Source organism: Neopelma chrysocephalum, unplaced genomic scaffold, assembly GCF_003984885.1.
Source record: "Neopelma chrysocephalum unplaced genomic scaffold, ASM398488v2 Primary Assembly neopelma1_65b, whole genome shotgun sequence".
NCBI lineage: Eukaryota > Metazoa > Chordata > Aves > Passeriformes > Pipridae > Neopelma > Neopelma chrysocephalum.
The window spans coordinates 1,601,118-1,617,346 of record NW_020897723.1 but is presented as its reverse complement, the minus strand read 5'-3'; the positions used below and the strand labels follow the sequence as shown (position 1 = coordinate 1,617,346).

At 36.4% G+C, this 16,229-nt stretch overlaps 1 protein-coding gene across 30 annotated transcripts in view; it reads left to right on the top strand.

Annotated features, from left to right (window-relative positions):
* RBFOX1 (RNA binding fox-1 homolog 1) overlaps window positions 1-16,229 on the top strand; it is a 1,129,454-nt gene that overhangs the window by 1,084,690 nt on the left and 28,535 nt on the right. For 26 of the 30 annotated variants that reach the window (XM_027684197.1, XM_027684186.1, XM_027684191.1 and 23 more), the window contains 2 exons: window positions 3,565-3,604; window positions 11,920-11,984. In XM_027684197.1, coding sequence (XP_027539998.1) covers window positions 3,565-3,604; window positions 11,920-11,984 — 105 coding nt within the window. The remainder of the gene's footprint in view (window positions 1-3,564; window positions 3,605-11,919; window positions 11,985-16,229) is intronic. The other 4 variants (XM_027684195.1, XM_027684196.1, XM_027684193.1 and 1 more) reach the window with 1 other exon arrangement.

The following is a 16,229-nucleotide window of genomic DNA, read 5'->3' as shown; positions in this document are numbered from 1 at the left end:
GATTCCTATTCCAAGGAATGAAATCATGATTTTAATGCCCATTGGTTGCCCTGAATCCATCACTCCAAGGCTCTGAATGTGCCTTAGGTTGTCCATGTCACCCTGTGCAGGATGTGTGTGACTGAGGGCCACAGATACTCAACTGCCATGAAGTTACTCAACTAAGGTTTGTGCAGTCCAGAACTGTCGTTTCATGTCCTTGATAGATTATTCAACTCAATCCTTTTGAAAGATGAGGATAGAAAATTATAATGAAGACAGATGTAGTCCTCCCAGGATATTATAAAGACAGAATCTAAACTAGTAAAGAGTTTGTCTTAATATAGTTACAAAAAATTATTAGAAGACACAGAGACTTAAATAAAGGAGGTAAACCTGTGAAAGTCAGATGTATAATACCTAGTGAGGGAACAGTTTCATATTTATAGAAAAATAATTTCAGGAAATTATTGCCACATATGAATTTATTTACATGCACATTTTCTTATTAAATCAAGACTTCTCAATTCTCTGAATTTTCCTTAGCACAATAAAATTATAAAAAAACAACTGAATAGATACCCTGAATTTGTTGTTGTTTTTTTAATGCCCCTGGGTAGCACATTAACACATCATCTATTCCTGGGTGAAGTAATTCAGATTTCAGTAATGTGGCTATTTGAAGACCCTGTGTTGGTTCACAAGGAGCATGATTTATCTGTCTGCCAAGACAATTCTTTTTAATATAAAGTTTAAAAGGAGCTGTGGTAAGAGGGGTCCCCATGTAATGCCTTGAATCTCTTCCTATGCTTAAGTCATATCATCTGTTTTCTGCCTACAGCTTCAGAGAGAGGAAAAGGGGAGATAAGTCAAGCAAATTACCCTTTGGAAAATTATATAGTGAAGTTCTTGGTGTTTTACACTTTGTCCTTTGGGTGAAGGGTGCTGTTAGAAAACACAGTTGACTCCACTGGAAAGATTCAGTCATAGGAGTCAATGAATGACAAGGACAGTGAATAGAGGAAATATTCTTTGAAAAATCTATGAAAGTGTGAAGAATTACTTTTCTTCAAACTTCAGGAGAAGCAGAAGGGGTTTTATTTATCATCACTATCATAATACAAGACCAAAGGGAGGAAATAAGATAAAACCAGCTGATATTTTTTTGTAGTGCAAGTCCTGTTTGGGACTGTTATACTCAGTTGCCTGGTTCCATCACTTCATCTTAATAGTGGCCATGTTTAATGATGGAATTACACATATATGTCTCATTTTAGTGATAGGTACATTTTTTCAGCATAGTATTTATCAAGTGATTGTATTTTTAGAGTTCAAAATAAGTTTTTGTCTGTGCATGACTGAGAGTTAGGTGTAAAAGGAGCATTGAGGTGGATGAAGGAGCCTGTCCAGCATTACAACCAGCTGCACTTAGTAATGAAAAATTGATCAGCCCCTATTCATCTTCCCTGTATATCCACATATCACCACGAGGAGGAAGAAAAAAGGTCCCCTTTCTGACACATAGTCTCTCATTATGCATTATTTTCTGAGTAGCAATGTTTAATAGTAATTGAGAGTAGCATGTTTTAATGTACTGTGGTAGGTTGACCTTGGCTGGCTGCCAGACCCTCACCCAGCTGTGCCCCCCTTCCCCAGAGTACAGGGAGAGGAACTCAAATGGAAAAGCTCTTGGGTTGAAGGTAAAGGCAGGGACATGGTTCACAAATTAACATCATGGGCAAAACAGACTTGAAAAATGAATATAATTTAGTGCCTTTTGAAGTGCAGTTGGATGGTTAGAAACAGAGACAGAACCTAAACTACCTTCCCCCAACTCCTCCACTGTCTCCCAGCAGGAGTGAACAGTGATGTGAGGAACTGAGGGTTGTGGTATCTTCATCTTCAGCAAACTTAGTATAATTTGTATATCATCTCATAAAAGTCCTTCCATGTTGTTCATGATTGTGTGCTCCTACCTCACAGCCATGTGTAAAGTTTTATTTCTTACTTGCAAACAGGTATAAGAAAACCATGGACTGTTTCAAAATAATCAGAATACCAAACCAAAATGAAGGTGCAATGCAATGTAAACAACAAGCTCCTTGAAAACTGCCAGTGTAGACCAGATTTTGCATATTTTGTTCTGCAGACATAATAAATAGAAAAATACACGAGTAAAGGTCTGACCTTACTGAAACAAACGGCAGACACTCCGATTTAAATGGAGCTGAGTTTTCACACATTATTATTCCACAGCAAACTTTTATCATCAGTGTGGTTTTATCCATGTTGCTTGTGTGCATGTATGCATATTTATGATTTTCTCAAGTGATTCTGACTTAGACACATATCAGCTCAGCCCTGTGGGTTTTGGTCATTGACCTCAATAGATCACTTATATTTCTGACATGAAAATTCTTGTTGGAATTGCAAAACAGCTCAGACTAGCAACTTGGTAATAACTATTATTCCTAGATAATAGTATTCCCAAATTGAAAATACTGTTGCAAAAAAACCCCTATTGTGTGCTCTCATATTTAGCTCTTGAAACAGCTTGGGTTGATTCTGATAGTGGAAATACCCATTTTGAAGTTGCAGAACTGCCAAATGAATGTAAAATTGCAGGAATTACATAATGTGTGTAATTGGTAGGCCACTGTTGTGTAGTTCCAGTTTTCTTTAGTGTAATCATTTAAACCGTCTTTGTCATACTGTGTCATTTATCCTGAAGGGTTTAGAATCTGAAATTTGCACTACATGCACTGATGATTTATCTTAGCTGAAATACCACAGTCTCTGGGTGAACTGTTAACAGCAATATAACAATACCAACATTTTTTGAGGTAGGAAGTAGTAATGTATCCAACCAAAACTGCAGGGGAGCTCAGAACCATTGGCATGTTCACTGAAGTTTTGAAACGATCAAGTAAGGAAAGTTAATATTTTTTTTTCATAAGAATAACACCATGACATTCTCAACAGACCTGTTGTCACTATGGGAAATGTGCATCAAGCCAACAATGCAGTACCTATGGATTCTCTCACCTCTGTGTGCATTGAGGTATTGAGATTTGACCCCCTGTGTAGAATACCAACAGCATAATTATTTCACCCACTCCTCTCAACATAGAAACTTATGCTGGGTTTTATTTTCCATCTAAGTAATGACAATTACCTCTTTATTTCAGAGGGTCGGCATAATTGCTGGACAAGGAAGTAGCACTTCAAGAGTTAGGTTTTTGTTAATGTATTGAGACTGATTGTAGGATTGGCCCACTGAAAATTTTTATGGAAAAAAAAAACCAAGAAAAACCCCCTCAACCTTATCACAATTTTTTTTCCAATCCTGCCATGCTTTGTCTCCCTTTGACTAAGCATTTGGCATACTCTATAAGAGGATGTATTTGGTACAGTTTCACTTCTGATAATGACCACCAACCTCCTTAACCAATGTGAAGAGTGCCTTCCTTCCCCCTTCCCTCTGTTCTTGTGACAAGACTAACCTCAGCTGTGCAGGGGTTGGTGGCATTTGCATGTGGAAATGCACTAATATGGATGTTTTTCTTTGTGTGTGCATCCTTGCAGTGTTGTATACCAGGATGGATTTTATGGTGCAGACATTTATGTAAGTATTCATTGATGTGCATGCTGTCCTTGTACATTACCAGAGTCATTCTTTTTACAAGTTTGCTGCCTAGCTTGACTCTGTTTTGTCTATTTACCATCCCTTGCCTGTCAGAAAGAATTGAGAAGAATATCTCTCACATTGGAAGACCTTTCTGTTCATTACATCTATCATTGTTCAGTGGAGCTGAATTAACTCTTCAATCAAATGCTGAACGAATGCAAAAAGATGTGAAAAATGTGTGTGTGTGTGTGTGTGTGTGTGGAGGGGTGTCTCCCTTCATAATTGAAGTTCAAAAAAAAGACCAAAGCAAAGCAGAAACATTCTTTTGCAAATCCCCAAAAGCTCTTTTTTAAAAAAAAAAAAATCAAGGCAAGCTGAATATTATTAATACTTGAACTATGAAAATATTTCACGGAGAGATATAAGTTTCCCAAATCCAGCCAACATTGGGTATCTGTAGGTGCCGGGGTGATAGTAGAGCTTAATGACATAGTAAGTTTTAAGATATGACTGTGTATTGTCTGTAATCTGAGTAGACTTCCAGCTGCACTTTGAAAATCCACTTATTTCAGTTTAAAGGAAACGGGTAGAGGCTGCTCATGAAATAAGTGGATTATTCGTTAGGAAGGATTTATAGCCCCGGATCCATCATTATCCACTCACCTAATTGTTCACCAATTCCTTTTAAATAATATTTTTGCAAGTTTCATATCAAGTTTTCCAAGTTTCTCACCTTGTTTCTTCTTACCAACTTTTTACCTTGAATGTGTACAAAGAGGCTACTTATGTCTGAGTATGCAAGAGGTCTGAGGTGGTAGAGGCTGAATTTCACTCTTCTAAAGTAATTCTTATACCTTATGTGTAGATGTAAAATGTTTTACTGAGAGTAATTAATCTTTTACATTTGTTATTATATTAATAATAACAAATTATTTACATTTGTTATTTATATTAATAAAGCAACCTGGCCCTAAGTTACAGGTATCATTTTGTTTCACCACACAAGTTGCTCTAACCAACTTGTACTGTCTCTGTTGAGATACGACAAGACAGATGAGTTGAAATTCATACACATATTAAAAATTAAATAGGTAATGCTAGAAAACATCCCTTGTGCTCATTATCAGCAGTCTTCTAGAACTATTTCCAAGGGACTGGAATTTTTTTTTAATAAGTTTTATATAAAGAAGGACAACAATTTGAATTTATGTACGAAGTAGGTTTGTTTATTCTGATGGAGGTGGAAAGGCTGATACTTCTTTGAAAATTCATTTGTGCAGATTGAAAACATATTAAATTAGCGAGAGTTAAAATTGTCTCCCTGTGTACTTAGTGTCGTTGTCAGTAACATATTGTTTACAACACAAGAATCAGCCGTTGGCCAAAGCCTTGCTCAAGTGGAGCGTGCTGCTCTAATCCCACCTAAACACATTGCTGCTCAATTTTTGAGCTCTTTGGGATACATGGAACAGTGTGGGACTTCCTCAAGCGTGGGTTCTAATTTTCATGTTCCTTCAAACTGTCAGAAGAATGTGACATCTACTTTGCTCAGTTTACCAACCCAAAAGTCTGAAGGGCAGCAAGACATCTTTCTCTGGGTGGCTCAGCGTGACAGAATAGGTGGGAACTAAATGTTAGTGGAACAGTCTGTAGGTTTGGAACCCACTGCTGCTGAAAACCAGGAATATCTCTTTTGGGGACTGACAATATTATTTTTAGGTGGCCTCACAGCCTCTCACAGACTGTAACATTTTGTTTCCAAATGGAAAGTGATTCCAATGAGGAAGATACCGAAGAAATGACTAATTTCTAGTGTAGCCTCAGTTTTGTTGTCTGCAATAGTCATGTGCATTAGAAAATAGAATAACTGTGCCGGTTCATCATATGTTATATATTTGAAAATGCAAAACTATGCTTTGGTTTTCACTCAGTTGCAGCCTCATATTTCTGATGGCATATCTCAGTTTGCTTAATGGAACAGAATGTTTACCTTTACAGCATTTGACAGAGTTAAAACACTCTTCTGGAGATTTAAAAAAATTTTTTATAGTATACAAGCATTCTTATTTCATAACTAATTTTTCTTCACATTTTTGCTTTCTTGCATATAAAACATTTGCAGGGGAGGAAGAGAGATAGAAAGAACTGGCATAAATCAAGTGAAACTTTACAATTCACAGAGTATTAGTTCTTAGTGTAGTAGTTTGCAGCAGACTGAGTTATTTATTAAATCCCAATTGTTTATGACATAGTTCTACTCAGCTTTTCATTTTAAGTGCAAAGCTGAAGCTTTGTGAAAGGAAAAATGCTCTGTGAATAAAAAAAAAGCATTTAAACAATATAGGGTTTAACAGTAGATTGGGGAGAAAAGAACCTTAAAAATACCACAGAAAGCAAAACAAAAGGCACACAGTACTGAAAAGCCAGATCAAAAATATGCATTAATGAGTATATCAAAGTGGGTTTCATCCTGCTCTGATTGCATTGAGTACCACCAGCAATATTGCATAACTAGCTATCAGCATAGCCTTTGGTGGTTCAACTTAGGGGAAAGGAAGGAAGGAAGACACAAAAAGATACTGGTTGGGTAAAAACTGGATGGTGAACTAAGAACAGCAAATGTCCAGAGTTGCTTAATACTAACCAGTGGAACAGAAGAGAATAAGAATATAAAAATAAGTGGAAAGTACAGTCTGAAGTGAAAAATCAACAGCCATGATTCTAGATGTAATATAATATATTCTGTATTTCATATAATTCTATATGGAATGTAATAATGCTTCTGAAATAGCTGAGCTATTGAATTCCCTTTTTAAATGTGCCTTTGAGTAGGAAAAATAAAGGAGATTATTAGGAAGTAAGGAAGACCTTTTAAAATTAAGTATTGATTCACTAAGAGAAAAAGTCATTAAAAGAGAATTAAAGTTGCCTGCCAGCAAATATAGAAGTTCTTAGATGAAGATTGGCACCTGTGAAAATAAGAAAATACGCTCCACAAAATCAAGCAAAAATAGTAACAGACTGAGAAATATTCAGTTAGAATAATAGCTCTGCACTTTTGCTCTGCTTTATCTTAAATCTGTTATTTTTCTTTTTTTACCATTGTCATAAAGAATGTTTCCAGAGCGTGTCATTCTTCAATCCACACCTAAAACGTGGGAAGGCTCAGAAACAGGAGAACCTTCCAAGCCTTGTCACCACCAGCTGCAGGAGTCCCTGGGTGATGATCTGGTTTAACTGTGTCCCTTGGTCGGTCTCACTGTTCACAGCAAGATTTTCCAACCTGCCCTCAGGGTTCTGGACCTGGGATACTGCAGCTGGCAAAAGTCCATGACAAAATACTCATACAGAGGTTTAAGATAGTTTTTTTCGTGTGTGAGCTGCTGAGCAAGAATAAGGCAGATCAGGGGTATGGGACAAGACTACCAATAGCTGCTGTCACCACCTTTAGCTCAGAACTAGGATGATGTTGAGGGTGGAGCACTCACTTGATTCCCAAGGGAAAAGCAGATATAATTACCTGAGCAAGGTTCCCTTGACCTCAGGTAGAAGTCCATGGGTGCCATCAGGTTCCCTGGAAGGCCCTGTTCTGATGGGAAAAGCAAGGATCTGCAGACAGCACTGAAATTTTTCTTTCAAGTACCAAAGATTTGTTGTGTTTTGCAAATGGAACTCACAGAACCAGGACGAGAAGTGGAGAAATGACTTTTCCAAGGGCAAAAGAGTCTCCAGGGAGCAGTGAGCTGTTCCTTCCAGTTCTCTACATGCTGGAACACTCCTTGATACCTTTTAAAAAGTTTGGATATCTAGCGATGAAATATCTTTTCATCTCTCATTTTATTTGTGATATAAACAGAACAAATGCCAGACCAGTGCTGGAGATTGTATTTGGTTGGAATTAATGCAGGTGGTGTCTGTTTGGATACATTACCAAGAGCTTCTCTGAGGCAGCAAATACCTCTGGGAACATGATACAGAAATACCACAAACGTTTCCCACAGCCCTGCTCCAAAATTTGAGCCAGCACAAAGAGCTGGTGGATTGTTTCTCTTTAATTCTTCCAAAGTTTTACTCCATGAGCAGAACAAATGTTGTTTAAACCTTAACACCATATGAATGGAAGAAAAGGAAAAGGCAACTTCTATATTCTGCAGCATTGGGTATAATTCATGTAATTTTTAATATCATTCCTTTGTTTGTTGCTAATAAGGCAGGCATAATTCTCAATATTAGAGAAGGTTTGGAACCTTGATTAATTTATGTTCACAAAATGCTTTGAGATCCTTGAGTGAAAGGAAGTAAAAACTGAGGACAATTAAATCTCAAAATTCATATAAAATTTTAAAAGTATTCATAACAGGAAAAAACAACCAAAAATATTAATCATTTAGAGTCATTTTGAACGTATAGAATCAACATTCAGTACATCTAAATTCACAAAAAAAATAATTTAGTTGTTTTAGGAGGAGGTGCACACATGCATACAAGGTTTTATAACCTATAGATGCCTGTTTGTATAACTTGTTTTTGTGGAAATTACTCTTACTGTGGATACACCACAGACACTATTTAAAAATTCAATTGCATTTAATTTTCCATTCATTTGCATTTTATCGAATCCTACCTAAAATGTGGGTGATTTCTTTCTAAAATTGATTAAGATTTCTCTGTAACAATTGGCTCCTGCTCTTTGATGGATCCCACTGCTCTTTTTCTGTTGCCCGAGCCACAGACATATAGAAAACATGGAGAGGAAAATTACAATGAGTTGCTCTGGGGAATTTGCCTAAATTCCTTCCTTGCATCTTTCTTTCCATCCTTCTTCCCTTAATCATTCAAATCATTCCATTTCTGTTTCTTTATAGAGCAATATTGCAAGAGCCTGTGTTTGGCAATAAGTTTGCACAGGTATGACACGGTGACTGATGGAAAAGCCTCATCATGCTGAATGTAGACTCTTGTAAAATCATACTAATACTCGAATAATTATGTTGAGAAAATGGATTCTGTGTGTATAAATTACAAAAATAGTCCACCAGTTGCATTTTATTTTCCAAATTCAAGCACAAATTCACAGATTGTGATTTGGGTAGTGTAGTGAAACTATTCTTATTTTTTAAAACTACTTATGCTGTTGTAACACTGTTTTATCATTGTTTTGGAAGTAGCAAATATGGGAGCACAGATAAGACAGTAGACATTTTTTCATTATATTGTCTGAATTTATTATTTCAGCTGAATTTTCAAAATAATAATTCAAAGCATAACAGTCAGGTACTTACTGTATGAATGGACAGACTGAGGGAGGAAAAAACATTCCTAAAACATTTCTAATAAATAAGAAGCAAAAATTGTTGTTTATTATTATGTAATTATTACATAATTTTGTTGTAAATATTTTATTTTGTAATATAGTCTAAGGCATGACGATAAATATTTAATGTTACTCAAGAGATGTGTATGTAGTGAAGCTTACTGGTGTATTCTTCATCTAAGATATCAGCTAAGTTCAAAATTCAAGAAAAAAATGTAAAGTAGAACTTGTCTCAGAAGTTGAGTTCAGGGGTTTGAATCAGATTCCCATCCCAATTCCCAATGTAAAGTCTACCTCCAAGTATTTTGGGCCTGCAGTGAAAAATTATCTGAAGTAATTGAAGTAAAACAATAAGAAAACTTAGCATGACACCAAAACTGCAGAAACCAAGCCCCATAAAAATAATTTCCTTAAGCAGGTTTTAATGTGTAATTTATGACAGCTCATTTTAAAATTATGAGTTCATGACATGGGATGGTAGGGGATTATATTTTTCCTGGCACCCAAATTCATGCTGCATTTTAGTTCTCCAGAGAATTCAGGCAAATTCAATACCTTCAATCTCTTTTTATTTGTATTGCTTTATGCTCATTCTTTCCAGGGCTCTCACAAATGTCAAACGGTTGAATCCAAAACGTCTTAATAAAGTTCAGAGTCAAGCTTCACTGTTCAGCGGAAATTCTTTGATGAAAGCAAATCAAAATGCAAGCATAAAAGGAACGTAGCACCTATGTTTAGGCAGCAAGAAAGGGTCTGTCATCACAGACTGACCGATTTTGGGGGATAGTTAAAGAAAAGAAAACCAAACCTCACAGAGGCCACCAGCTGCAGATTCCCCAGCAGCTGATATGTGAACAGCCTGTCTCATTTTTGCCTGATTCAGAGCTGCTCGTGGTGGCCTGTTCTCAATTCCAGATCACAGTGGGAGCTGTGATGTCCATATTTGGGTTGACATGGAATGGCTCTCACTTTCAGGTCAGGGGTTTTAGGAATGGACAGCAGGACAAGTGAGGGAGTCTTACACGTGGTCCATAAAATCATGTCATACTGCAGATTGACCTGCAGTCTGCTACACATTGTCAGGACTGGGTTATGAAAACAAGTTTTATATCTTCCTCGTGCTTTTAGGATTTGTGCTCCCTCATATCAGCACTCAGGGAAAAAAAATTAAAGATAAAGGGGAAAAATGCTATAATTACCACTCAAAAACCAGGAGGGAAGAGCAGATAAATTTGTATCATCTCTCACCTTTCTCCCTGTGGCAGAGGCCAGACCAAGTGTGCAGCCTGCATTGTCTTCCCTCAGCCTCGCTGTTTATTGCCTCAGTTTGCACTTGGTGACATTATTTGACATCCTGTATGCACATACCTGCAAGCAATATGTGCCTATTATACATTTTTTGGCAGTAATAGCCTTCTATTGGTTTATAAAAATCAAATGATCTGAAATGAGAAAGCATTTTGTCTCGCTGCCTCTGTGTGTGCTCAGAGGAGCAGCTCCCTGCAAAGGAGAGAGCACATAGGGTATTATCAAATCCTTATTCCTGCCTGATTCCAGAGCTTGTGTGACACAATTGCTGCTGGCAGGGAGCTGACCGGGAGCAGGGAGGGAAATGTCCTGTTCTCTGTGTGAGCGCTTGAAAAAAATCAGGAAGAACGTCCCTCAAGTGAGCTGACAATTCAAAGCCTGGAGTTCCTAATGAGCTGTCAGGATATGTAAAACTTATGTTTATTCTCAGGGTGATGTGGCATTATCAGCTGAACGATTGATTTCCAAACCCAACCTGCTTCAAATCTTCAAAGCCACAAAGGTTTACACGTGTTAGGGATGAAAGCGATTCCGCCAAGCACGGTGGTGGAAGGGGAAGTAGCTTGTAAAAGTGGTTGAAATTGCTTTTCTGAAAAGAGCGAATTTTGATTTGTAAAATCCAAATAGAAAACCCACAAAAGTTGCTGTAGTAACAGCGTACTACTGTTACAGTAAAGGCTGACACATCGTGGCCTATTCTTCGTGCTTCAGCAGAATATCTTGGGTGAATGCAGCCTTCCAAAAAAAAAAAAGAAAAAGAGAAAAAAAAAATCAATCTATTAAAGTGAACACTTCAGCAAAAGAGTGAATTTTATTCAAAGCTGAGCGAGCTGATACTGTCCTGTTCAGCTCTTTGTTAAGGTGGGGGTAGGTGGGGAAGGCACCAGAAGAGCCCCCTGTCCCAGAGGGCGATGGGGGGAGAATTCTAATTGGGACGTAAATCGTGTTTGTGTTATCTGCAGAGCTGGGCTGTGCCTGTTAATTGGCATGCTGAGATCATTTTGAAATGGTTGATATAACACCGTGGTCCATTGAACAGGAAGCTCTGCTGTTTTCACAGTTTGATAATCAATGCATCACTGCACACAATTCCTTTCCAATGTGTGTTTGTTTGTCCTGTTTGCTTAATTGAACAGCTGGAATTACTGTTACATACAACTGAATGTTAATTCATGGAAGAAGAGAATTTTGCTTCTTCATTATAATTTTATGTATAAATTGGAAACCTATGTAACATTAAGTGTTAATTGAGTGCACAAATTCATAGGTTTAATCAGCCAGGCATGATAAATCATATTTTGTACTAAAAAAGAATTGATTATTAGCTGAGTTTGTCTTTTAAGTTCAGAGTTGCTGTATGAATATACATGCACCTTGTTTGTAAGAACAATTACTACTTGAAAACTTGGAGAAGAATACAGCATTGCCTTGTAAAAAAGCCTTATGTTCATCATTAGAGTTCATAGCTTTCTCCTTATCTCTGCGACAAATCTTAAAAGTTTGTGGTGAAAAATTTTATTTAACGATTCACCGAAATATTCCCTTGACATTTCCCTGAATTATTTCCTGTGCATTTTAACCCCTCAGCTGAATTGCAGCATGACAGTACTCTTTCAGTTGTTGTTAAATTTTGCAAAATGTTGTTTAAGGTGCTGTAACAACCCAGTTAGAGCGTGAGTTTGTGTTTCAGGGTGGTTATGCTGCCTACCGGTATGCCCAGCCTGCCACTGCCACTGCAGCTGCCTACAGTGACAGGTAAGACCTCGTTTCCTGCTCATCAATATTTGACCAGTGGAAGTTGAAGATGATTCTATAAATCTGCCTTGTTGAAGTCTCATAACTGTCTTGTTGCTCTGCAGATAATTGTGATATCTAAAGCAGGCTGTTTTATTATAATCCATGAATAGCCACAAATTGAGAGATTTTAGGCCTTAATTGAGAATCAGGCATGAGATGTGCACATTGCCAAGCTGTAGATCATCCAGTTAACATCTGTGACCCTTGTACAATGTAGATAAATATATGTACAGATTCATGATGGTCTGCTGCTAAAGATCATTATTTGTCTTAGGAGTATTATTTCAGTTGATTTAGAACCTTGAACCTATTGAGTGCCCTCAATTCTCATTGACGTTGTTTTAGTCAGTGGAAATTGAGAATGAACTGTGTCTAAGCTTGAACTATCCAATGCAAAACAATATTTTTTCCATTTGCTTTCTTTCCAGGCATTAGATTTTTTTTTTCAATACTGAAAAAAATATTTTTACTTCTTTTTCTCTGTATTTTTATCCTTAAAATGTAAACGACATTTAGTGGAAATAAGATCAGAAAAGAAAGATTATTAAAATCTGCACATGCAAAGACAACTTCTATCAACTAAGAGCAATGTCACATATGTTAGTGTGTCATCTTGAAAGATGAAAATTGGGAACCCTTTGAAGTCAATGTCTAAATTGCTGTTGACTTCAGTAGGAATAGGATTTTGTCAAATTCCATAAAATTAAGTCTTTGCAGTGTGTGGGCATGATTTCTGTAATGAGAAGGGAGAACATCCTATGTTTTCTTCACAAACTGTACCTTTAAAATCTATTCTATCTCTAATGATTTTCAAGTACTTGGAGAGTGTACAGTTCTAAAGGGAGGATATATATCATGACAGACAGAAACACATGTAGCTGATAGCAGTGAGAAGTAAGGTCACACTTCTCAATACCTGATATAAGAAAATTTTCCCTTGGAATCATGGAAATAATTTCTCAAGTCTTGAATATGTACTGAAAAATTTTTTTAGGTGCTAAATTAGACAATGCTATAAATGTTTTTGCTTCATAAAGAAATCAAGAGATCAAGAAATTTTAGTGCACAATTTCTTAGATTGAAGTGCTGTTCATGGATTCTGTATTTTTAGACCGAAGTCCCATGGTATGAATGTTACAATGCTGTGCATGCATATTTGCCTTTCAAGTGCTTATTATTCTGGGTAATGAAGATATATTTCTTAAAGTTATGTGAATAAAATAATTTGCATGTATGGCTGAGGCATGCTGTGTCAGACAGGTAAGCAAGCTACTTTTTATTAATTTTGGGTCAGTAATATCAACTAGATTTGTGCTGGATGCACTTTGTTTGCAATGTACTGTTTCTACTTAGGATAACCTGCCCAGGTGAAGTGCTACTCAATAGTCTCATTTCATTTCCACAAAGGTGTGTTAGCATGTTGCAGCTCTAGTATTTTTCTGTGAGCTTATAATGCAAAACAACTCCTCCTTCTAAAAAAATCTTACTAAACCAAAAGGACACAATTATAAATAACCTCCTGTGGTTAGTCAGGTTTTGCCAGCTCAGGTGTCCCTGGATCATTTTATAGGGTGTTTCTTCCTATGAATTAAACCTATACGTTATACAGAGAATCTGAACAATACCAAGATGACTTTTAAATGCTTTAATTATGAATCAATGTACCTTCTCCTAAAAGAAATCAAATGCTGGAAGATAAAATATCAGTTGGTCACATGTTCTGCTACGGCAGGGAGTCAATATCACAAAGAGTTATGCTGCCAAAAAAGGTAAAGGATTTGTTTAGGAAGATAGTGCTCTTAAATGCTGTAAAGGAAGCTTGAAATGGAATCAGTAGTAATGCAGTTGTTACAATCCTTAATTATTTTTTTGAAAAAATTGTCTAATTTTCAGATACACTTTGTGTCTAATTAGAATTGTAATAACCTGTCTTTGCTTGCATAATTTTAAATATCTGAAATTAATTTTACATCTTTTGGATTTTTTTAATTTAGCTTCTCATTTTAAACATGGTTAACCCTCATCTTCGATCTGCTTCCCCCAAATGAATACCTTTCTTGTCTTAATTACAAATCTCGTAACTGAATTTCCTTATGAGAGAATCCCAAAACTAGCATAGAGAACAAAACAAATAACGATCTGCTCAAACACTTCTTTGCATATGGGAAACTATGTGCAAACATGGATACCTCTGATTACTCACAACTGCAGTTTGTTTAATTTGATTAACTTTTTGTTCATTTTTTAAATGAATTTAATTTAGCAACTTTTGTGAAATTACTAATATTGAAAGTGCTGAAATATAGTTCAGTACAACTGCTTCTATCTTTTCTTCTCAATGTAATAATCATCTGCACTCCTCTGACAACACTGAAGATTCCATATCTCCTTATACACTTATTTAATGTTCATATGAGCCCCTGTTGAATTTAATTGCACATGAGCTATATTTATTGTTTATGTAAAAAAATGATGGCCAGAGAAATTAATTGAGAAATAGTGAGTATTTACTATTGAAGCAGTGACATATCATGGAAATACTATTTCATACTAAGTTAAAAAGTAAGAAAAGCCTTATTTTTCTGATCACCACTCATATACATGATGAATGGCAATATTCCATATTTGAAATGGTTCTTAAGTCAGGAGATGGAAAGAGGAAATCTTTAGATTGGAGACATGTTTTGGTAAATTAAAAATAAAGGTTAACAGAAAGATTTGGGACTCCAGAATCAATACACCAAGTCGATGGATAATGATCACTGTCAGAGGGCTCTATGTGAAGAAATGCAATGGTATCCTTGTTTGTCACAGTTGGAAATATTGCTGGAAATAGGCAAGGAACAGATATATAGGGGAGAATCAGGTGGCAAGGAAATATCATTGAACCAATCAATGCAAACCCCTAAGTATTTGTTAAGACAGGTCATGTGCTCATAAACCCAATTTCACAACAGAGGTAGACCTTGCAGATCCCTCCAGTCATTTCTTAGAATCAAAACCACCAAGGAAACAGGTCCATTTTGTTTTATTTTTGAGGCAATGCAATAGCTGAATACAACTTCAAAAACATTTAGAATTGAATTTTGATACCATGTGATCTATCATGATACTAAATTGCAGTTAAAGATTTGAAGGTCTTTGCATAAGTGGATCAAAGAAAAATCACGTTTAACTTGCCAAGATTTAAAATATTTCTGTTAAGTTTTCCAGCTAGTATAATTGCTAAAAGGGGACCTATTGATCTATATATGTTCTTCACCATTCTGGAGCTTTGCCTGCCAAAGTCTTTAAACTGAGCACATTTGGAAACAACAATTGTAAGGACGTGCAAAAGACACTAAATCAGATGTCAGTAAAATATTTGTACAGCTTTTATTCATCTTTCATTCAATATATTTTAAAAGAATAATAAAAAAAAGTTGTTAGATTTCTCTCCAAGTCTAAAGTAAGAGAAACTAGCCAAGTCATCAAATTTTATATTCATGAGGTAGAACAAGTCAAAGCATGGCAGTGGGGCGTATTGTCATTTTGTCATTGCATGTTCACTTGGTGTTGCTGGTATGTCTGTAATGCTGTACTGGATTTGACAGATCCATCACATAGCTCAGTGAATGGCTTGCTTGAATTAAGCCTATGGGCAGACTTATTCACATTGATTGGCTATTGGTTTTGTGTTCTATGATTTGATTATTGCATCTTCGAGCCGAGTAAGAACTATGTTCCTTTCTTGCATATTAACTTTGTCAGCGATATTATTTATGAAAGTGTCTGTGGTAGTGTGATAAAGCAAACCCCTGACAGCAGTGAGTGTGAAAGGCAGATCATCCCCCTTGTGCTGCTTGCTCCCCCTGTGCCCAGGGCTGAGGTGTGTTTATATATGTATGGGTGTCTATCCATATATACACACACATTCCCCATCCATCACACATGCACACACACACAGATGTACCCAGGGATTGTGCTCTCAGCATCATTCCCTTCTCCTGATACAGCCTCAAATTTAAACCTCACTCCAAACAATGGGAAGATTCCCATTGACTTCTTTGTTGTCTGGATTAGATCCCTCATCACTGGAAGCTGATTTTTTTTTCCCCACTAATTTTTTTTTTAAAGAAAAGGCATATTCCAAAATATTTTGCACATAGCACTTTGTAGTATAAAATATATTTTATTTTTTTCCTCCACTATCAGTTTGTGTTA